This window comes from Megascapheus bottae, chromosome 6, assembly GCF_031878675.1.
Source record: "Megascapheus bottae isolate mThoBot1 chromosome 6, mThoBot2.hap1, whole genome shotgun sequence".
Taxonomy (NCBI): domain Eukaryota; kingdom Metazoa; phylum Chordata; class Mammalia; order Rodentia; family Geomyidae; genus Megascapheus; species Megascapheus bottae.
This window is the reverse complement of record NC_143514.1, coordinates 76895669-76919989: the sequence shown is the minus strand read 5'-3', so window position 1 is coordinate 76919989 and position 24321 is coordinate 76895669. Positions and strand designations below refer to the sequence as shown.

Below are 24321 nucleotides of genomic sequence, written 5' to 3'. Positions count from 1 at the left end.
GTAAGTAATTTTTTGTGGGAATGAGATGCTCATCTCTTTGGCCTAGCCAGCAGAATCATCTCTTTACCTTCTTATTGCCCTTATCTGCCTGGAGGAGAGTTGTTACTGCCAGTAGTGGCATTGTAGCCAAGCTCTTTCCCTGTCTACTATATTTCCCATGGGTAATTAATGTTGGGGCTGCAACATTTCTCATGTTATGATTGTGCCAATGTCTGGTAGTTTGTTTTTTTAGAGATTTTAGAGATTGTGGTACTTAACAGTATGATGGGCTTACAGTTAATCCCTAAAAAGCCCGTTGTAAGTCTGGTTACTAGCCATGTTTGTTCCTGTCTGTAAATGTCAGCAGTTAACTCAGCTCTTTAAGTAAGGAGTCCCAGTGGAGGGCTTAGTTTGTTTTTCATATGGGGTCTTGCATTAATTTAACCCAAGCTAGCCACAAATCTTATTTCTGTCTCTCCTTTAATGGGACTATTGAGGCTGGGACTACAGGGGTGCATCACCACACCCAGCCTTTGTTCTTTCTTTATTTTCCCCCTTGTTTAACATATAGGTTTTATATTTCTTAATTAATGATTTTGAACATCTTTGCATGTGCTTGTAAGTCATGTGTGTATCTTCTATGGAAAAATGTCTTCTATGGAGAAATTCATTACTCATCTTAAAATTGAAGTGTAAGAATTCTTTATGTAATCTAATACCTGACAATTTGTAAATAGTTATATATGACATATACATGGTTTACAAGTAGTTTTGTTGTATGAATTGTCTATCTTCTTGATGGTATTATTTGAAGAACAAGTTTTATTTTGATGAAATCTAATTTATCTAACTTTTTTCTTTTGGTTGCCTAGGCTTTTGGTCTTATGAAAGCATTTTTTTTTTGACTAGGGTTTGAACTCAGGGCCTCATTTTTGCTTAGCTGGTGCTTTACCACTTGAGAAACACCTCCAGTCTTATTTTCAAGATGAAATCTAGTGAACTTTTCATTAGACTTCTTTTCACTCTCAGCCTCTCAAGTAACTATGATTACAGGTGTAAGACTTAGCACTTGGCTGTAAGTCTAATTTTTAGCTAAACTGATCAATACTTCTTATGATTATAAGGGTAAGTGAAAAATTTCACCCAAATATTCTAAAATATAGCTAGGCTGCAACATTCAGAGGGTTTAGGATTTTTCAGCCACTGTGAAACACAACAGAATTGAATTGGAGAGTAATGATTTCTTTTTATCCTGAAAGGACCCCTGATTTCCTGCCAAGACTTTCTGAAGCAATGATGCTGATATTCTGACAGAGTAGAGCTCTGGTCCCTTGGGATGTCTGCCTTGATTTTTGATTTTTGTATATTTCTTGGGGGCTTTAAAATTAGTTTAGTCATTCTTTTATAACTGGAATCTTTTATCCACTGGAATTATCTGGAGAGGATAAATGTATTTTCTTTATTTTTGGGGGGTTGGTTGTGGGGCTTGAACTCTGGGCCTGGGTGGTGTCTCTGAACTCTTCAGCTCAAGGTTACTGTCCTACCCTTAGGCTTAGTTGTAGTCCCTGAGCTCTTCAGCTCAAGGCTATTGCCCTACCCCTGAAGCCACAGTGTCTAGTCCTGTTTTCTAGTGGGTAATTGGAGATAAGAGTCTCATAGTCTTTAGAGTGCCCGGGCTGGCTTTGAACCTCATCCTCCCGATCTCAGCCTCCTGAGTAGCTAGGATTACAGGTGTGAGCCACTGTGCCCAGCTTATAAATGTATTTTCTTACGAAGGAGTGTTCTATACTATAGATTTTTAGTTTTTTTTTCTTTTTTTCCCCCTTCCCTTTTTATATGGCCCAATCTTGCCTCAAACTTCAGATCCTCCTGCTTCAGCCTTCTGAGTGCTGAGATTATAGGTGTTTGCCAAAAATTTCCTTCCTTATTAGATTTTGTGCTCTTGCTCACAACTTTGTGTATATGTGTGTGTGTGTGTGTGTGTGTGTGTGTGTGTGTGTGTACACATGCTCATTTATTTAATCTTAGTTTGCAGGAAGGAAAGGGAAGGCCTGTAGCTTCCAATAAGGCCATCACTTGTGCAGAACTCGTCTTAGATGTCTCGCCAAAGACACAAAGAGTCATTCTGAAGAAGAAGGTAAGAGTCCAGAATGTCTGACAGTTGAGGAAATGGAAATCTGGGTGGGCTTTACTTACTTAAGGTACAGGGCAGGCATGTAACAGGCACAGGGCATAGACAGAAGTCTTCAGCTCTCCTTTTCTGCTGTGTCCTAACACCTGATGTAAGTAGGCCAAACTTTTTTTTACTTATCCTTAATGTCCTTTTTGGATGAATTAATTCTTGAATTTGTAGTTTGTGTTTTTCGTTTTTTTTCATCTTTATGCTTCCCTATCCTAAGCAAAAATTAAATTTCTAAACAAAAATATCACACAGGCAAATTTCTTCTCTAGTAGATCAGCATAAAAAATAGAAAGATAACAGTTCGACATTGTTTTCTGGTGAATGTTTCTGCCAGAAGCCTTAGATTTGGAGAGGAAGGCAATAGAATTTGGGCCAGGAAGTTCATAACTAGTTGAAAGTAGAAGATGGCAGTGGGTGAGGAACACAGGAGCAGAATCTGCTTTCAGGGGATGACCATCAGTGCATCATCTGAAGTATGTCACCCTGTGGAATGTGTTCCTGAAGCCTGAGCGTAATTTCAATCAGAAAATTAAAAAACAAAACCTAGGAAATGTGTCTGTTACCCAAAGTGATGCCATACTTGGAGGTACCATTGCTTGTTACAGTTGGTTTGGCTTCTTTTACACTGCTCTTGACAGATTTCTAATGTCTGGAACCATTGCAATTCTCTACCCACAGCACATGCACAGCCCTGCAGACTTCTGTCTTTCTTGGTCCTAACTCAGAGAAATGGTTAGAAGGAAAAAGAGATTCAGCAGTTTGTTCAAGGTCTGTCAGCTTATGAGTTCTGTTGCTGGATCTCATATTGACATTTCTATATGATAGAACATAGAATGCAGGATGTAGCTCAGTGCTGACATGTGTGAGGGTTTGATCCTCAGCACTCAGAACCAACAACAAAAAAGGAATATAAAATGCCAGAACAGCACATGGGTAGCATGTGAATGAGTTGTAGAGCCCAAAGTGTGTGATGCTCTGGTGGGGCTATACAGTGGGCATCCAGCAAACAAAGCCACTGTCCTTAAGATGCAACTGCGCATAGCTGGGTGCAAAATAAAGAAAAAGTTCATCCTAAGTGCATCTAAGGATGTATAGTGATGAAAGTTTTGATTAACCATTTATATGATGTAGAAATTGTCTACAATTCTACTTGAGAACTTCTTCTGCCCTCCAAGGAATTTCTTGAGCGAGGAGCTAGCTATGGCCACCCCTGATGTTTCTCCATCTCTGTGTGTATCGCTTAACAGGAGCCAGGAAAGCGTTCTCAGCTCTGGAGGATGACAGGGACAGGAATGTTGGCGCATGAGGGCTCTGCTGTTCCTCACAATCCCAACAAGCCCTCAGCCACGCGCTCTACTGAGAGTTCTGCCATCCTTGATATTGCTGGGCTTGCGGCAGTGACGGACAACAGGTATGATCCAGGCATTGCTTTAAATTCATACTTGGGAAAATCTTTTTTTTTTTTCTTCCTGAAAATCTTCATGAAAATTAGTCTTGGTTTTTGCAGAACATGAACCATATCTCAGCCTTTTTTGCTTTTTAGGGTTCTTTATTTATTTGTTATTTTTTTATTATAATTAATAAAAGGGTTACATGATATTTGCCAGATAGAAGGTGCATTAATTTACATACATTGATACCCTTTCACATGTCTTGGTACCCATTACCCTCCCCCCACCCACCACCCACTCCCTGTATTGGTTTTCCCCCCTTCCCTATCAAGTTTCAAATAACCAAATACAAATAAATTCAATATATCAGATAACAAAGTGAGATACTGTAACAATAAAATCTCCTTTGCTGTCCCTTGGGTATCTCATATTGTTATTATTTTTTTAAAGATAGAGACTTGAGTGGGGCGCTGGTGGCTTACAACTGTAATGCTAATTACTCAGGAGGCTGAGATCTGAGGACCATGGTTTGAAGTCAGTCTAGGGAGGAAAATCTGTGAGATTCTTATCTCTAGTTAACTACCATAAAGCCAGAAATGGAGCTGTGGCTCAAGTGGTAGAGTGTCAGCCTGGAGCTAAAAACCTCAGGGAAAGCACCCAGACTCTGAGCCCAAGCCCCTCTCAGGCGCGCGCGCGCGCACACACACACACACACAGAGAGAGAGAGAGAGAGAGAGAGAGAGAGAGAGGGGGAGAGGGAGAGAGGGAGAGAGAAACAGTTTCATGTTTTCTATCCAGGCTAGTCTTGACCATGACTCACAAACCTACAGCTTCTGGCATAGCTGGGATCACAAGTATGAACCGCTATGCCTATCTTGATCATTGATAGGAGGTCTTGAGAACTTTTTGCCCAGTTGGCTTTGAATTGCAATTCTCCCAGTTTCCATCACTGTAATAGCTAGGGTTACAGACATGAGCCCTCCTGTTTGCCAAATATACTTGGCAAATATTTTGTTGTTGTTGTTGTTGATGTAATTGTTTCCTTTTTTTGGCTAGCCCTGGGGCTTGAAATCAGGGCCTGGGCTTTGTCCTTGGGCTTTCTCAAGGCTAGCACTTTACCACTTGAGCCACAGAACCACCTCTGGCTTTTTCTGTGTATGTGGTACCCAGTAATCCAACCACTAGGTTACACTCCCGGCCCAAATGTCAATATAGATAGACAGATAGATAAATAGATACATAGATAGATAGACAGATAGATAGATAGATAGATATAGATATAGATATAGATATATAATTTTTTTCCATAGTGAGAGAAGCCTGTCAAATTCTCAGACCTGAGTGAGTGTTGGGCTTTTAATTTAATATATTTAATTATTGGTTTGTTTGTTTATTTGCCAGTCCTGGGGCTTTAACTTATTCAGGGCCAGGGCACTGTCCTTGAGCTTTCTCAAGGCTAGTGCTCTACCACTTGAGCCAAAGCACCACTTCCAGCTTTTTCTGTGTATGGGGTACCAAGAAATTGAACCCAGGGCTTCATGCATGCTAGGCAAGCACTTTACCACCAGGCCATACTCTCAACCCTAATATTTTGAAGTTTTTATGACAGTATCCATGAAATGGTAAGAAATTTCAAATAATAAAATGTTACAGAAAGCAAATATTTTCTCCCAAACTTCTAGTCTACCTTTTATAATACGTTTTTATACCTTTCTTCTCATTTTAAAATATTTTGAGAGAAATTAATAAGTAACTCTTTAGGTGTGTTTTTATGACTAACTCTAGATTTAAGTCAGCTTTTTAAGTTTGAGCAAGTTATTTTTATTTGCTTATGTCTTATTTTTTCATAAAATATGTGTATTTATTTTTAGTTTATACTTTATTTACTTCCAAAAAGACAAGTCAAAACAGTAGACAAAAAAAAAAGGCAAAAAATTGGCTGTTGCCAAGATTCTCGATCTGTTCAGCAGATGTCCTACTATTGCAGGATTAGTTGTGATTGAGAGAATGTCAGCTCTGTGTCACACCTCCTCTGATCTGCCCTGTTCTTCCAGTGAGAGATGCCTGATCTCTGTGTGATCATGGGTAACTTGCCCTTTAGATGTTAAGGGCAGACAGCTTTAGGTGGTAGAGGAGTAAGGCCTGACCTATCGCTTCTCTTCAGGCCTGAGCTATTTGCCCAGAGGACTTAATGATTGTCTCTCTGCAGGTATGAGCCACTGATGCTACGTAAGCCAGACCGCAGGCGAAGCACCACCCAGACATGGAATTTCCGAGAAGGAAAACTGACCTGTGGCCTGCATGGCTTAGTGGTCCAGGTCAGTTGAAGTACGCAGGGGTTGAGCCTTCTTTGAAACCAAGGCACAATACTGTTCAATCCATACTTCTAGCATGCTTTGGTTAATTTTGAGGTAGAGTCTTGCTTTTTACTTCAACAGTGATCCTTCTATTTATGCTTCCTGTTATATCTGAGATGACAGGCACATACCACTGTTCAAGGTATTGGTTGAGATGAAAGTCTCTTGAAGTTTTTTGGTTCCTCACCCACCCTCCCCCCACTGGCCTCATGTTGAAATCTGCCTCCTGAGCCATTAGTAGCAGCTATTGTTTCATTTTTTTAAATTAAAAAAAATTTTTTTGTTGGTTATGGGGCTTGAACTCTGGGCCTGGACACTGTCTTTGAGCTCTTCAGCTCAAGGCTACGGCCCTACCCTTGAGCCACAGCACCAGTTCCCCATTTTTTTAGAGGTTAATTGGAGATAAGGGTCTCAGGTCCTTGTGTGCCTGGGCTGGCTTTGAACCTTGATCTTCAGATTTCAGCCTCCTGAGTAGCTAGGATTATAGGCGTGAGCCACTGCGCCTGGCCTATTGTCCATTTTTATTAAAGACCATTGAAGAAGATTTTGTGTACCTGTGTGCTACTTACTTGGGAAGTAGTCTTGAAAATGATTTATAACAAATATGTTCAGAAGGATGATGGGCCTCCCCCACCCCTCTTTGTTTCTCTGGATGTTTTCTCTCTCATATGCTAGGTACCAGTCCTGGGGCATCAATACTGAACTCAGGGCCTGAGTGCTGTCCTTTTTTTTTTTTTCCTGTGTATGTGGTATCGAGGAAGTGAACCTCGGTCTTCATGAAGCTAGGCAGGTACTCTACCATTAGGCCAAACTCCTGACCTCTAGGTGTTGTCCTTTAGCCTTTTTTCTTTGTTTTTGTTTTTAAACTCAAATCTGGTGCTCTACCACTTGAGTCATAGCTAGCTCTACTTCTAGCTTTTTTCCTGGTAATTGGAAATAAGGGTCTCAGAGATTTTTCTGCTTTGTACCATAATCCTCAAATCTCAGCTTTCTAAGTAGCTAGGATTATAGGCATGAGCTACCAGTGTGTGGCACCTATTTGCTTTTTAAATGAAGAAAAGGAAACCATCAACTCAAAGCGCAATTGGAAGTTAGATGGATTAGCTTTAGATCCCTGAAGTTCGTGTAAAGCTGCAACAGTGTTTTGTGAAGTGTTGCAGGAGCTGGTGAGCAGTATGGCCTGTGCATGTTTTAACATTGGTTATTTCTCCACTCTTCATGGGATCCAAATAAGCACTGGATTGTTACAAACGTTCCAGTCAAGACCGCTAAACAAATTCCTGTGTCCTAACCTAACTAATCTATTTCATAATAAACTCTAGTTACTTTATAAACAAATATATGTTGGAAAAATTACCAAGAGTTTTAGCTTTTCTACCCTTTCTGGCTTCACTCTGGGACAGAGCCATGGATTTGAGATGAGTGGATAGGAAGGTGGCTCAGAGGTTTGAGCATATGGTAGTATAACACATGTGACAGTATATGAACTTCTGTCCAGCCTAGACTTTACCAGAGACTGAATATTTGATAGAGAGCTGGTCTCTGGTAGAACCAAACAGTCCTTCATAGAGCAGATGTTAGTTCAGGGCAGTGGGCACTGTGAGGAGCCTGTACTGCTATTTGGTGAGATTTATTTTCTTTATCTCTATTGCCCTGAGCTTTTTCATCAAAGGCAAGCTGCTGACTTATATGAAGCACACATCTGGAATGGATTTGTGATTTTCAATTAGCAATACAGTTCAGACTTCTAGAGGCAAAAATGGGCTTGTTATAATTGGTGGGTTCCGGGTCTGACCCTGACTTTAGTTTTTTTCTAAGGCCCATGTAATTCCAATTCTCTCGGAGCATTCTCTTCCCCCAAATCCCTTTCTGATGTTTGTTGTTTCTTGAGTCTATTTCATCATTTCTCTGCTTGCGGATGACCCCATAATCACAGTATTCAGCAAGCCAGAGTGTGTTTTGGTTAGGGAAATAAGCTTGTTTCAATCTTATTATGCTGAATGAAGTAATTGAAGACATTAAAACATTTTCTGGCCCTGCCCTTATTAGATTGTGTATGTACTTTGTAAACTTACAGCAGTCATAAAAGGCCTTCTCTGTACTGAAACCTGCCCTGCAAACCCACCTCACAGTTTCATTCTTACTATTCAGTATTGAAAACTTAACAAAGAGGATTCACATTTGGATTGTGTTTGTCCTCTGGCTGAAGGCACTGTCTCCCAGACGTCCCTGTAGTCCTCTCTTTCATGTGAGATATACAGCAAGAATGTACTTTCCATCTGAACAGATGGCATCCAGTGATGTGTGCCTAGCATTGAATTACATATTAAAAGAGGCAGTGGCTTTTGACTGTTTGGGTTGGTTGTCCAGCCATCGGCCTAATTGGGCCCTGTTTGCTTTGTGTTATTTTGTTACTGATTTTTTGTTCATTTTCAGTTGTGGGGTTTGAACTTGGGGGACTTTCCCTGAACTCTTTCACTCAAGGCTAGCACTCTACCGCTGTGAGCTACAGTACCACTTCTGGTTTTCTGGAGATAAAAGTCTCATGGACTTTCCTTCCTGGGCTGGTTTGAACTGTGGTCCTCAGATCATAGTCTCTTGAGTAGCTAGGATCACAAGAGTGAGCCACCAGGGTCTGGCTACTTTGTGTTATTTTTTATCATGGTCTTGCTTTTTCCCTACACCAGTCCGAGACTATGATTCTTACACCTGTGTCTCCTGATTGCAGGCATCTGCTACCATGCCCAGCTTATTTGTTGAAATGGGGATCTTGCTAATTTTTTCCCCACACTGTCCTTGAATACCTGTGTTCCCTAATAGTTGGGATTATAGCTGTGTATTTCTCAGTACCTGACCCAAGCAGCTTTTTTTTTTAACTCTAGAATTAGATACTTATTAGAAAACTGGATGATAGTAGTAGTTTTATTTTTGGAATTTTTAAGGTTCTTAACATTATGAGAATACTCAAAACTGGCTTTGGTTACTTTATTTTGAAACTTTCTTCCTTAAATGGCTGGAATTCATTACAAGGTAGGATAAAGCCAGAAGATTCTCTTCATGGAATTACTTCTCACTGTCCTTGGGTATGTTAGTCCCCAAATTCATGCAGCATAAGTTCCCATCATACTTACATAACTTTACTCTTTATAATTTGATCAAATAATCGATACTTTGCTCTCCATTATTTATGACTCTCCAGAAGAGAATTTGAATTCAGTACCCCGTTTCAGATAGCATGTTCAAAGACCATTCCTTTGCCTTTTCTTATGTGTCTGGACTCTGATGTCTTTTAGACCAAAGGAGGACTTTCTGGATTATTTGATGGAGCTGAAGTCGTTCTTGGTCCTGATACATCTATGGAGCTTTTAGGGCCAGTTCCACCTGAACAACAATTCATTAACCAAAAAATGAGGCCTGGTTCGGGAATGTTGTCTATCAGAGTCATTCCGGATGGACCAACAAGAGCACTCCAGGTGATGGTTTGCCCTCCCCTTCTCCCTGTGGCCAGTCCTCAACAGTAATCCGGTGAACATGTTTATACTAGATATGAGGACATGGTATCTTTACCCATAATATGAGGACTGATCTATGTCCTAAGTAGGAACTGAAGTATGCACAATAAAATATAACCAAAATGTAATTAAAATCTTAAAAAAGAGTAAGAATCAGATAATAATTATGTGGATATTTAAGTAATTTGCACTTAGGAACAAAACTGTCAGGATTCAGACAATTGAAATGTTGTATTAGATGAGTAAGATAGGATGATAGGTGTTTGTGGATTTAGAGGTTGAGAGAGCTTCCTGAAAGTACTGCTTAAGCTGAGGACTCTGGATTAACTGTGAGGATTATCCAAAGGGGAAGGAAAGGTGGTGTGGCTCCATGCCCATCATGAGCGTATTCTCAGTAGTTATTGCTATTTGAATCAGGTACAGTTCTAGGTATTGAGCATAGGCCAACAAACAGATGAAATTCCTGCTTAGACCATACATTGTGGAAGACAGGTAGACAATCAATGAATTAGATGGTATTGTTGATGAATGAAGGCCCACTGGTGAGAGACTGGTCCTTAGCCCACCTGGCACATAAAATATGATAAGGAATAAGGCTAGAGCACTGGCCAGATTATGAACAGCCTGAGACTAACACTAAAGATGTACTGATTTTCTTAGGCAATCTGGAGGCAGTGTTAAGCACTATCAGAATGTGTTTTAGATAACTCTTGGCTGAAATGTGAAGAACTGGAGTTGGGCAAAACTTGAGATAGAGAAATGCAGCTTAGTTTTATACTTGAGAGGTGGAGGCCTGAGTTGAAGTAAATAACTGCAAGGAATGGGTGAGAGGAAGATGGTGAGAAAACAGAGGTTGAGGCTTATTTAGGAGTACAATTTGATTTAGTGGTTGACTGAGTCAGGAAAGAGGAAGAAGTCAAGGATGGATGCCAAATCCACCTTAGCCAGTGAGGAGAATGGTAAAATGTTCGAGCTGTAGTTCTTGATATACTGCAAATGTCTGAATGCCATGCTTTGCTCTCGAGGTGTTCGGCTGGAGAGTTTGCCTCTCAGAAGTACCTTGCATCATGAGTGTGCAAAGCTTTCTTAATGGTACTTGGAAACCATTGACTTCTTGGGCCTGAAGTGCTGTTTGATAGCCATCATGAGTTAGAATGGATTTCCTTGTAGAAGTGTGGCCCTCTTTCCATGGTGTTTTGTTTGACTTCAGATAACAGATTTCTGTCATCGGAAAAGTGAGCGGTCATCATATGAAGTAGATGAACTTCCTGTCAGTGAACAAGAGCTACAGAAATTAAAGAGTTCAGAGACAGAGCAGGAATTGGAAGTAAGTTCTAAGTGTAGATTCGTTTTCTTTCTTTTCTGTGTGTACATGTTGTGGGGAGGGGAGGGTCTGGTCCTAGGGCTTGAACCCTGGGTGTGGGCATTATCCCTGAGCTTGTTTTCCTCAAGGAAAGCACTGTACCATTTGTGCCACAGCACTACTTCTGATAAATGCGTTTTCTTGATCATTGATTTGCTGAGGGTTCTGCACTATGGTTTTCTGGTTTCTTTCTGCCCTGTATGAATTCCAAGTAGGGTTATGCTTCACTGATTTATCACAGTATGAATGTGAGCATATATTGTGTAAATGACAGCTAAAGTTAATGTGGAATCAGAATGGAACAAATGGTGCTAAAGTAAGATGACAAAAAAGAAGCTAGATGGTTTGAATTTAAATAGGATTTAAATAGATTTAAGATAGAGACTTAAGAAAACATGAGATTTTTTTTTCTCCAGCTGACTCTGACATCTTTCTTCCCCCTGAATATTGAGGAGAGACAGAAAAGCTTAAAGAGGAGGAGGATGAGATATACCTGATAATCATTCTTTGTTTTTTATATATTTTTTTAATTCAAATGCCTGTGTATAAAGCGCCATGTCAGATGTTAGGGAAATGCATTGAACTTGCATCCCAAATAGAAAGATTCTCATTATCCTCTTGTTCTTCAGAGTACCTGTACTCAGTGCTCTGGTTATGTGTTGTTATACTCTTGGTCATTTTGCCCTTGGGTGGGGAACCGACATTGGGGCGGGGGGGGAAAGTCTTCTAGTGAGATGAGGGCAGTGGAGCCCAAGAGGCGCTTCATGAGATTCTCTAGTTTCACTAGCTTTCATCTGCTCAGAGGTGAAAAGTAGAGGGACTTGACTCCACTCATTCATTTCCTTGTACTCCTGTACGAGGAACTTGGTTTAAAACTACCAGTGGGCCATATTTTGATTCCTTTTCAGGTGCTTGTGAAATTAGAAGGTGGAATTGGCTTATCCTTAATTAATAAAGTTCCTGAAGAGCTGGTCTTTGCAAGTCTTACAGGAATCAATGTTCACTACACCCAGCTGGCAACCAGCCACATGCTTGAACTCAGCATTCAGGATGTACAGGTGAGCATCTTGTTGGCACACTATCAATCCAACAGATTTAATTCAGTATTCTAAAAACTTAAATGCTATAAAGGAATACCTAAGACCTCCCCCAAGTCATTCTGTGAAGTGGTTGTTTTCACCCTCATTTTAAAAATTGATTCTATTTCAAATCCAGTAGTGGGACATAAATAACTTGTACAGTTCAGTGAGGGTGGCAGGAAGTGCCTTGGGGTGTTTTTTGTTATTTGTTTTCTTTGTTTCTTTCTCTCTCTTTTTTTTTTTTTTGGTCAGTCCTGGGGTTCCTTTTAGCTCAAGGCTAGTGTTCCACCACTTGAGCCACAGCTCCACTTCCAGCTTTGGAGATAAGAGTCTTATAGACTCCTTCCCAGGCTGGCTTTGAACTATGATCCTCAGATCTCAGCCTCCTAAGAAGCTAGGGTTACAGGTGTGATCCACTGGTATTCAGTACCTCATGTTTTTTTTGCCTTACTGAGAGAAAAGAGCAGAAGTGCCCAGAACTGTAACTGTCCTTGGAGGGCTTACGGTTTATGGTAGGGAGGCACAGGAGGGTAACTGGGCTTCCACTTCTAGTAAGCATGGGGCAGCAGGTACTGCATTTACTATCCCACCTGAAACAGACCTAAATCCCAGGCAGAATAAGGAAGCGAGAGCTTCAGAATAGTGGGCATCAGACCATAACAACAGAGACCCCTATCAGGTGGGAAATAAAAAAAGTGAGTCCTATAGTTAGCTTAGTTTTCTTTCCCCCTTGAGAACTGTCCAGGCCATGGCACTGGGAGAGGAGACTATAAGCCTGGCAGTGAAATAATACTTGTTTGTTTATGTGATCCTGGGGTTTGAACTCAGAGCCTGGGTGCTATCCCTGAACATTGTGCTCAGGGCTAGAGCTCTACCACTTGAGCCACAGCTTTGTTTTTGGCTTTTTGGTGGTTAATTAGAGATGACTCTAATGAGATTTCCTTCTTGATCCTCAGTTGTGGGGCTTGAACTCTGGGCCTGGGCCCTGTCCCTGAGCTCTTCAGCTCAAGGTTAGGCTCTACCCATTGAGCCACAGTGCTACTTCTGGTTTTCTGGTGTTTGATTGGAGATAAGACTCTCACAGACTTCAGTGACTGGGCTGGCTTTAAACTGTGATCCTCAGATTTCAGCCTCCTGAGTAGCAATGATTACGGGCATGAGCCACTGCGTGTCCATGAGAAATACTTTTTTGAGATAGAAAACAGAAGCCTGTGTGCAGGTAGGAAAAGGTATCTGTTCTAGCCTTGCTTTCTGAGAGTGAGCACCGTCTGCTGGACTGGAGAAGTAGAGCCCAGGAATGTAAGGGAGAGGGTCAAAGATTTGACTGCAGAGATTGTGTGTATATTTGAATCCCAGATCTTCCACTCGCTGGCGACCATGATGTGACCAAGTAAAAGCTTTTCTTTAAGAGAAATGATACCTATCACCTCTAGGTAGTTTGCCTGTAGGTATGAACTTCCTCTAGGAGGTATTCAAAGTATACTGATGATCTTTTAGAGGTATCAGTCAAGCCAAGCTTGATCTCACTTGCCTCTTCCCAGATGGATCTCTATCTAGTGAGAAGCAGCTGATGTTATCCCTCCTACAGCAGGCCCTCTGGACTTGTTAGGTGTCCAAGGGCAGCCTAGTCCTCTCTGTGCTGCTGCTTGAATGAGGCAGCAGTGGCTCCCCTAAAGCTGTGGACTTAATCCTGGCATCCTGAGAGGGAAGCTTACTTTATAATGGGAAAAGATGCCCGGAATTTGGCCTAGTGGTAGAGTGCTTGCCTAGCATGCATGAAGACCCAGGTTCGATTCCTCGGTACCACATACATAGAAAAAAGCCAGAAGTGGTGCTGAGGCTCAAGTGATAGAGCTCTAGCCTTGAGAAAGTCCAAGGACAGTGCTCAGGCCCTGAGCTTAAACCCAGGACTGCAAAAAAAAAAAAAAAATTAGGGGCCGGGAGTTTGGCCTAGTGGTAGAGTGCTTGCCTAGCATGCACAAAGACCCGGGTTCGATTCCTTGGTACCCCACATACATAGCAAAAAGCCGGAAGTGGTGCTGAGGCTCAAGTGGTAGAGTGCTAGCCTTGAGAAAGTCCAAGGACAGTGCTCAAGCCCTGAGCTCAAGCCCAGGACTGGCAAAAAAAAAAAAAATTATTTATATATATATATCTATATATCTATATCTATATAGATATATATAGATATATATAGATATAGATATATAGCTATATATAGATATGGAAAAGATGTGCCTTTGGTAGGCCCTTGAGCTACTGGTTCAAGAGTTTTCGTTGGAGTCAGAGAGAAACTACACATACTGGGTTCAGTACTGGTTCTGTCACTGGTCAGCCTGAGCAAGACCTCTCCTCAGCATCTCCTCTGTGGAATGATCACTGCGCTCGAACCCAAGTTTAGTAGATCTGTTACCACAGATCTCATGTGTCATATGAGATCATACATCTGAGTTAACTAGCACAGTACTTAACATAGCATTTTATTTTTATTTTAAATTCTGTGATATTATAAATTGAGACATGAAGTGTGTATATACCTGTCATGTACAACATAATATATGGAATATGTGACTGTTGTAGAACAATTTGAGCTAATGTTTATTTGTGTTACTCACGTACTTATGCTTTGGATGAGTAAATTCTGAATCTATTCTCATGAGTACATCACCTAATGAGGTAATGAGGTAATAAGATAATGAAGTAATGAAATAGAGGTTCCAGGGTTCTTCCCATTGCTGTTATTGGATCTGTTCTTCTGAGATAATAGGTTTTTCTGGTTGTAGCCAAGTTAGTAGAATGGACATGGTACTTGCTGAGTCTGGTTTTGATGATTTTCCCCCTCCCCACTACCCTACGGGGCTTGAACTCAGAGCCACTCTGAGCCTTTTTGCTTCAGGCCAGCACTCTATTGAGTCACAGCACCACTTCCTTTTTCCTGGTGGTTAATTGGAGATAAGAGTCTTATGGACTTCCCTGCTTGACCTGGCCTTGAACCTGGATCCTCATATCTCAGCCTCCTGAGTAGCTAGGATTACAGGTGTGATCTTTTCATGCTTCCTTTTCATATGGTAGGTGGATAACCAGCTCATTGGTACCACTCAGCCCTTCATGCTCTATGTGACCCCCCTGAGCAATGAGAACGAGGTCATTGAGACTGGCCCTGCTGTGCAGGTGAATGCAGTGAAGTTCCCCAGCAAGAGTGCACTGACTAACATCTACAAGGTGAGCCGGGAGGACCGCGAGGCTGCAACCAGCACTGCAGCTTTATCTGGAGATAGTTCTGTAGAGTTGAGTTACTAATAGACTATTTAGGAAATGTGCAGAAACTCCTTTTCTCGTTATTTTGTATCCTTAGTTGTATTTTCAGTAATCTTGCAGTTTGGTAGTGTATGAGCCCACAAGAGCCAGAGTCTGTGTAACGAAGTATAGCATTTTCAAGAGTGGGTGTTATAAATGGAGTGGTTCAAAGATACTGAAAAAAAAGGATGATGGGTGTGACCTTGGGGCAGGCATTCGCTCTCTGAGCTGTCACACTGCTTACTGAATGAATCCAGGTAGTTCAGGAGTGACAAGCTATCTGCCTTGAAGAGGTTCCTATGCTTAAGCCAGCTGTGACAGCAGCAGACTCCACCAGAGTGGGAGCCTTCCTTCTGGTCTCTTGTCACACCAGTGTTGATGGGATTATACACACACCTGTCTGCAGCCTTAGCCACACACCTCATCATGTAGCCCCAATCAGGCTGCCATGGATCTGAGCAGAGTGCCACTCAGTGACCCATGATGTACATCTGAAGCTTTACCTTGACTAATGGGACCAGGTTTCTGGGAGTGAAGCAGCAGTACAGCTGCTAAACACCTTCTAGAGTTTTTGGTTAGTTGTGACACATAGAGAAAAGCCAGAAAAAGAAAATGGCACTATCATCAAATGACACAAGAAAAGAAGCCATGTCATATGTTTAGCTCCTCCTCCCCTTCACCTTTTTGTTTACTGGTAATGGAGCTTGCATTTAGGGCTTGGGAGCTATGCCTTAGTGTTTTTTGCTTAAGGCTAGTACCCTACCACTTGAGCCACAGTTGTACTTCTGGCCTTTTGCTGGTTAATTGAAGATAAGAGTATCTTAGATTTTCTTGCCCAGGATGGCTCCAAACTATGATCCCTCAGATCTCAGCCTCCTAAATAACTAAGATTACAGGCAAGAACCACTGGCTCCTGACGATCCATTCCCCTAAGCCCCCCTTTTGATACAAGGTCTCATTGTGCTGCTTGGGCTGTTCCCAAAAGTGGTCTCAAATGCCCTACTGCCTCAGCTTTCTGAGTGGCTATGATTATAGTAGCTATGATTATGGGGCTTTCTCAATGGCATATACAAAAGTTCTTCCAATGTTCACCCTATTACCTAGAGTTTGTTTCTCTCTAGCATCTGATGGTCACAGCTCAGAGATTCACAGTGCAGATTGAGGAGAAACTTCTGCTGAAGCTGCTGAGTTTCTTTGGCTACGATCAGGCAGAGTCAGGTAAATTTGAATGCTCTATGGATGATATGTTTTCATGTTTGTAAAATAAATAGGTAGCCCCTGGATGCCTGCCAATCCCCTTTCCACCTCATAGCTTGAGCTAGGAAGCCAAAGTTAGCATTTCAGCTGTTCCCTAAGACTGCCTGTTGTCTAGAGTTAATGTTCATGAACAAGGTAGTTCCCGAGGGTCTCGGATATCCTGGAATGTCCAGTGGTAAGCCTCTGGGAAGCAGCACACTAGTTCTCTGTGCTTTGCATTTTTGATTCATCTCCTCTAGGATAACAGAAATTACGTTAGTCATCTAGCAAACCACTTTGTTTCCTAACCTTTGTTTATTAAACAGACTCAGTGCCAAGAATCAGAAATCCCTTCGGCAGTTCCTTTGGTTTCTTTGAGAAAATGAATTAGCTAGCCCCAGCTCTGGGACCTTAGACATCCATACCCTTTGCCTTAATAGGATTACAAAGGTTTCTATTTATTTTCTTCATTATCGAGAGGAGCCATGGAGCTAGCAGGAAACTGGGGTTTGTACCAGTACCACAGAGATAATTCAGTTGTCTCTATTTCTGATTCCTCAACATGGCTTGTTTTCCTGGTAGATTTTTCTGGGCTGTATATGTAGCTTAGAAAGGAGTCAGTGTTCAGCCTTTTGAAGCCTAAAACAAATATTGAGCCTGAAGAAATGATGAGACTTTTATGATTGCCTGCCTATATTGGCTAAAGAAAAAAGGAATCACTGGCAGTGTATGTATGCATGTATATATATATATATATATATATATATATATATATATATATATATACACACACACAGACTGCAAAGGAAAATATTTCTGTTCTTTATATCGTAGATTTAAAATTAAGCTTTAAGACTATTTGAGATTGGCTGAGGGTTTTGCTCAGTGATAAAGCATGTGCTTTAGTCCCATGGATTTAGTCCCTTGGAACTGTAAAAAGAGAAACGAAGATAGAAAATGGAAAATAAAGAGTATTTGGGACATGAGCAAGGTCTTGTCTGTTAAACTGTATTTACTACTCTGAGTTAGAACTCCAGTGTTTATTTATATTCAGGCAGCTACTTGAAAGCCTGCCAGTTAGTTACCCTTTCTAAGTTGGTACCTGCCTGAGAAGAGAAGCTTGACTTCAAGTTTGATTGGTCATGCTTTTTTTTTTTTTTTGTAAGTTTTCTTACAGTTTGCTCTTGCAGAGTTCTTATGAAATGTGCTATGGTAGATTTTTACTGTAATAAAGTCCTTGTGTGCCTTTTATTAGCCTGTTGTTTCCTGAGCACAGATAGCAGCAAGTAGAGTTGGTGATAGTTGTGGTATTAACTGTTAACATGAATTTGTTTGCTAAGTAGAGATGTGTGGACTTTCTGAGGCATAGAAAGCCAAAGAAAAGCATCTGCCTAAATGGAGATGAGTACAGCATCAGGCACAAAGAGCATACATATTGCTGTTTGAGTCCATGTCCCTTCTTTTTCCTTCCATAATAGCGAGTAAAGAAATCTTCCTAGAGTATCCTTTTGAAACCAATTCCTACAGTTTTTTTGTTTTGTTTTGTTTTGTTTTCTGGTTATGGGGCTTGAACTCTGGCCTGGGCGCTGTCCCTGAGCTCTTCAGCTCAAGGCTACTGCCCTACCCCTTGAGCCACAGCGCCACTTTTGGTTTTTTGGTGGTTAATTGGAGATAAGATAAGCCACTATGCTGGGCTCAATGCCTACAGTTTTGTATGGTGTTACTTGTTGCTATGTCAGTTTTTAGTGGCCTCTGCAGTTATTTTGGTTAGTTTTCTTGTTTTGTTTTGTTTTTTAACATTCTGGGTTTGAACTCAGTAGGGGCTCCCTGCTAGTCAGGAGCTCTATCACTTGAGCCAGGTCCCCAGATCTTCAACCCAGTTCTTTTCAGATTGTGTCATATAGGCATTGTTTGATTCAGACTCATTATTTAATTGACAATAGTATTTATTATGGTTAGCTGTATTGTACTCCAGATTCTTATTTGGATCATACTGTAAACTATATTGAGATAATCTGGATTATATCAAAACTATATCAAAATCAACATAAATCAAAACAAGCACTAATTCTAGAAAGCCTGTGGCCAGGAAACACCTGACCTTTGGTTCTCACTTGAATTATTTCTCCCATAGATGTGATCTGCCAGGTGGCATAGAGTCACAGGTTAAAGTATTAAGGTAGTCTACTTTCTAGTAGACTGTTAGTAGTCTAATGGAATGTTAATAGGGACAACGTTGATGAAGATATATTGTATTAATAAACTGCTTTGTTAAATGACAACTCTTTTGTACAACTATTTAAAGACAATAAAGAATGAAAAAAAAAAAGAACGCACAAATGTAGTATAGTGATAAAAAATATAAATAGACCCTCTGCTTTTACAAAGAAACACCGTCAGGAAGCTGTGCATATTATTGATCCTTCAAAAACTAAACTTAGAAAAATGTCAGCATGTTTATCAGTGAAGTTTTCCAGTGGGAATATAAGTACATGAAATCATGTAACATTTCCGGTGTTGTTATTTTGTTGCGTGCTACATTTGTTCCAGAGGTGGAAAAATATGATGAAAACCTCCATGAGAAAACAGTTGAGCACGGTGGAACACCAACTCGATACTACTTTGAAAATCTCAAGATCAGCATTCCCCAGATCAAACTAAGTGTGTTTACTTCCAATAAGCTGCCATTGGATCTTAAGGTGAGTTGACACCAGTGCTCATTCTCAAGAGTGACTTTTCCTTAGAAACCATCAATATGTTGCTCATCACTTTTTCTGTGTAGCATCAACATTCGGTATTTGAGCTTTCCCTCCCTCCCTCCCTCCCTCCCTCCCTCCCTCCCTCCCTCCCTCCCTCCCTCCCTCCCTCTGTGTGTGTGAGTGTGCGTATGCGCATGCATGCTAGTACTGAAACTTGAACTCTGGGCACAGTTGCTGAGTTTTTGTGCTCAAGGTTAGCACTGTACCACTTGGAGCCATAGTGCTGCTCATTTCTGGCTTTTTTGGTGATTAAGGAGATGAGTCTCATTAACTTTCCTGCCCAGACTGACTTTGAACCTTTGAACCATGATCCTTAGAGCTCAGCCTCCTGAGTAGCTAAGATCGCAGGTGTGGACCACCAACACCTGGCTTATCTATTTCTTTTTTCCAGGTGCTCTGTTGATGGATACTATATTAGTCTTTTTGCTTAATGTATGAATATGGCTTTGGAGAAGATCAAGGAGTAACTAAAGAGAATAAACAGAATTGTTTTCTGTGTAGCTCCTCGGGAGAGATAAAAGCCTCTTGTCTAAAAGTCTCCCAGTCTTGGGAGAAGAACCAGGATGAATGTAAGATCTTCCTTTGTGCTCAAGAACTTCTCACTTTCCTAGTTCTCTCATCTTTTCTTGGGTGGTTATGACTAGAAGTTCTGCCAATTTTGTTCACTGGGATGTGACTTTGCCTACCATAGCATCAAGGTGTGTACCACTCATGCAGACCATCTTGATATGAATGTGACAGAAATGGCCTGAATACCATCTTCATTTTCAACACAAAGTATATTTTAAGCAAGGGAGGGGACTGAGATTCAAATGCAAGCCTCTTGGATAGCTACATTGTTTTCCAGTGTATTTCCCTAACCCCTAGACCATGAAGAATCACAGTGCTGCTCTTTCTGGACAGACAGGAAAACTGAATCTCAGCATACTGTTCTGTATGCCTGCTTAGTGAGACAGTTATGGGACAGGAGTGGATCAAGGTAAACATTAGTTTGACTCTGAGTCTAGAGCTTTCATCCATTGCTTCCAGCTCAATTCTTGTTGTACTTGAAGATAGTCATCAAGTCCTCTTTGCAGTACTGTCTAAACTCTTGCCCACTGCCTGTGTTACCTCCTGTTATAGGCTGTAACATGGTCTTCCTCTCTCTGAACAGGAACAGCTAGAGATCTGAGCAAGAAAGTAGTAAGTCTGGAGTGGCAGTGTGAAGTGTCTGCAGATACTGGACAGCAAGGGGGGCATTATAGGGACCATGTACGCGCCGAGCGCAGGGTCAGTGTATGGTTCAGCTCCAGCCATAATGTCATAGTAGAATGTGAACCCAGGGTTGCCAGATCTTCAGATTTTTAAAGAGAAGCCGGAAATCTGGATATTTTTATGTGGAATCTCCTGATTTTTAAATGTTGGCAACCAATTTAAGTTTCGTACTTTTTAAAAAATCTGGTGGGCCTAACAAAACACATGTGTGGGCCTCATGTGGTCCATGGTCTGCCAGCTCACGGCTTCTAAAATAGACCTACAGGTAATGAGACAGTGGTCTGGTCAGCATCAGATCATATTTGGAGAAGGGCAGGGCAGGCGTGAAGACTGCAGTGGATTCAGTGATCAACAGCTGGGCTGCTGGGACAGACCAGAAGAACCATCCTGAGGATGGATCATGTGTTGGTGCCCTCTCTCCTTGCCCTGGCTGCCACATCTGCTTTAATTTCATGTTTCCCAGGAGACTGGAGAGCCTAATGATTTGCATGGGCGTATGGGGAAAACCATGGGAAACCACTGTCTTGCTAATATCCACAAGTATCCACTTGACTTATGTGACCCTTTGCAATGGGTTGGTTTGATAAAGAATTCTCCCCAGAACACTTGGCACTCACCCAGCAAACCACTGCTAAGCATTTCCTGCAAGTTGAGGGTGTCTTGTTTTTTAAATCATTTTACTACAAAACAGACACTTAACTACTCCTTTCAGATTACTTATAGCAGAAGTCTTCCCCAGACTGACAAAATCAGGGTGGTGGCTGTAGCCCAGTTTTGTGTTATTGTCTCTTTCTCTCTCTGTCTCTCTCTGTCTCTCTCTGTCTCTCTCTGTCTCTCTCTGTCTCTCTCTGTCTCTGTCTCTCTCTCTCTCTCTCTCTCTCTCTCTCTCTCTCTCTCTGTCTCTGTCTCTGTCTCTTTCTTTCTCTTTCTCTCTCTGTCTCTGCACATGTGCATGCAACACGCTGAATTCTTTAGGTAGACTGTCTCAACCTGGCAATACTTTAAAGGAACATTTTCAAATCATTGTTAAACAAATTACCTGGCACAGTCATAGAAAGAGAGGAAAGGGTCTTTGCGGGAGAGGGGGGGTTAGTGCTTTAAGCAAGGTCCTGGGAATTTAGTTAACCTTCAGAGTTTAAATCTTGGCTTATGGAAAGTCATCATTTCACTGTGTCTTCAGCTTTTCTAGTGAAGTCTAAGACTCATAAGATAATGTCATTTATTCAGAGTTTCCTAACAGAGTAATATCTTCATTAGTCACTCTTAGAAAGGGCAATAAGCTCTTTTTGATGAATCTATAATAACAAAGTATGTGCTTTGGAAATGGAGTCCTCTCCCAGAGCAGGAATCACAGGAGTCTGACTAAAAGGTAACCCTGTCTTTGGTAGTGAAGGAATAATTATCTCCATTCTCCTGATTCCCAGCCAGGATAGGCTGTCAGCAATCTCCGAGGGGAGCCTCTCCAGGTTTACACTGAGGGTACATTGTTGCCAGATATAGTGTCTGTTCAGAGGGCCTCAATGCAGTTTCACATCTGCTGTCTCAATTGGATCCCTGGCTCTGATTGAAGGAGGGGGAGGTAGTAGTTACATTTCACAAATGTAGTGCTAGAAGTCCAGCACCCTCCCCCACTTGGCCTTGCCATCTTTATCCCAAGACAGTGGCTAGCAGAAATGCCAGGTAGCTTCTAGGTGTGTTTTTAGTTTTTTTAAAGATCAAAAGAGGCCAGGAGCTCTTAAAAGGTTTCACAAGGTGGCCTACAGCAGTCCCTTTCCCATTTGAGGCATTGGGGTATTACAAAAGAAGGGCTTTAATTGAGCAATCTAGTTTGGAAGAAAACCCACATTTTAATGGTTGGAGAGAGGGTGGGGGTAAGGGGGATTTTCAAACAAAGACACTATTTAAAAAGCCTAAAACTGTCTTCTCAAAGGCTTGAAATAATTTGTTGGGAAACTTCAGACCCTTTACTTTTCCCTTCCCCTCCCTAAATAAAAACCAGATTTGTTAAAAGGAAAAAAGATCCAGTATTGTTAATTGTATTTCAGAAAGTGCCAGAGAAGGAAATATCCCTGTAGTTTTAAACACTGTCCCAAGAGGGAAATAGGCAAATACCCTACTTCACATAAACAGTCTCTATGCACCATAAATAAACCTTTAAAGAATGAATTCCAGACAGTTTTGTTTAGTGTGGGATAAACTAAGAAACAAAAGGACCTGGCCCAGGGAATAGCTTGTGATCTGAGACCTTGTGGACAGGTATTTCTTTTTTACTCTACAGTGTTTCTGGAAGGCTTCCTCAGTTTTTGTCTAGGGTTAGGCAGTTTGCTATTTTTTATCAAGGATTTAGGGAGCACAGGATTGCTTTCTCCTGTCTTGGTTTTATAACAGGACACTGTCTGCTACTTGAGTAAATAAGCATCCACGTTGTCTACTACTGTATTTGATTAGTCATTTGGTTATAAGAAAAAGCCTTGTTTGGACCTTTCTTTTTTTTCCTCCTCGCTTCCACTTTGACCAGATCAGCCTGAAGATGGCAGAATAATTCATACCAGTAGGCGGTATCACAGCCTTTTGGAGTACGAGAAGTCCCAAAGCAGTAAATAACTAGGCAAGGATGGTTTTTTTACTTAAGGGCCAGGATACTTTTTTGATCCAGACAAAGCCCCTTAGTTATTGAGAAAGAGAATGGTATCTGCTGGAAGCCTTGGCAATTTAGCACAGGTCGCAAGCTTGGTGGAGCAGTGTGTGCTACTGCATGTGCTGCTACTTCAATATTTGATCAAAACAAGGAAGTTGCTTAAGCCTTTACTCATTTACACTTCCTATTTTCTGAGATGAAAGTGATGCTTCATTATTCTGGTAAGACAAAGTGCTGAACTGATGACTGTCAGTCCCTGACTCTCCCAGTGCTGTTCCTGTGGCTCAGAGCAAGGCAGGTCACCTTGCTAGGCCTCAATTTCTCCATCAGTGAGAGGAGGAAAATCGGGAGCATGTTGATCACTCACCACCAGGGTAGGGGGCCTGAGAGAATGGATAACAAAAAGGTTTTTTGTTTTTGGTTTTGGGTTTTTTTTTTTTTTTTTTTTTTTGGCTAGTCCTAGGCCTTGAACTCAGGGCCTGAGCACTGTCCTTGGGCTTTCTCAAGGCTAGAGTTCTACCACTTGAGCCATAGTACCATTTCTGCCTTTTTCCTTTGTATGTGGTACCGAGGAATTGAACCCGAGTCTTTGTGAATGATAGGCCAAGCACTCTACCAGTAGGCTAAACTCCCGGCCCTGGATAACAGAAACTTTTGAGGAGAAATAATAAAGTCTTTTGGCTTCCATGCCTTCTACTGAGTAGGTTGTTGCTTATGGCTTCTATTTTATATCTTCTAACCCCTGTTAAAGAGTCATGTTGACTGGATGCCAGTAGCTTATGTCTATAATCCTAGCCACTCAAGAGGCTGAAATCTGAGGATCACAGTTCAAAGCCAACCTAGGCAGGAAAGTTTGTGAGATTCATATCTCCAATAAACTACTTAGGAAAACCTAGAAGTGATGATGTGGCTCAAGTGGTAGAGCACTAGCCTTGAGTACAAAGGGTCTCAGGGATAGCACCTAGACCCTATATTCAAGCCCCAATACTGACAGGAAGAAAAAAAAAAAGCCATGTCTTTTCTCTGAACTTTGTGGGTCTATCATTTGTCCATTTTTCTATCGAGTTACCTGGTGTCTTTTCTAATTTTCCAAGCTTTTGGTGAAAGCTCTGTCTTTGATGATAGTTACAGGTGTATTGTTCCACATTTTTCCTCCTTTATCTCTATTTTGCTTTGTATGTGTATGTATTCACTTAGGCAAGACATTTTTACATTGTCAAATTCATCAGCTGATTGTCTTTTTCTGTATGAATGCTGTCCCTGAGATCTTCAGCTCA

General features: G+C 41.3%; 1 protein-coding gene across 6 annotated transcripts in view; it reads left to right on the top strand.

Moving 5' to 3' along the window:
• Vps13d (vacuolar protein sorting 13 homolog D) overlaps window positions 1–24321 on the top strand; it is a 246715-nt gene that overhangs the window by 137020 nt on the left and 85374 nt on the right. For 5 of the 6 annotated variants that reach the window (XM_090335790.1, XM_090335789.1, XM_090335788.1 and 2 more), the window contains 9 exons: window positions 2008–2116; window positions 3409–3572; window positions 5762–5870; window positions 9203–9382; window positions 10632–10748; window positions 11693–11842; window positions 14933–15082; window positions 16279–16375; window positions 18944–19092. In XM_090335790.1, the coding sequence (XP_090191916.1) occupies window positions 2008–2116; window positions 3409–3572; window positions 5762–5870; window positions 9203–9382; window positions 10632–10748; window positions 11693–11842; window positions 14933–15082; window positions 16279–16375; window positions 18944–19092 (1225 nt within the window). Of the gene's footprint in view, window positions 1–2007; window positions 2117–3408; window positions 3573–5761; window positions 5871–9202; window positions 9383–10631; window positions 10749–11692; window positions 11843–14932; window positions 15083–16278; window positions 16376–18943; window positions 19093–24321 lie in introns of those variants that run through there. The other variant, XM_090335791.1, reaches the window with a different exon arrangement.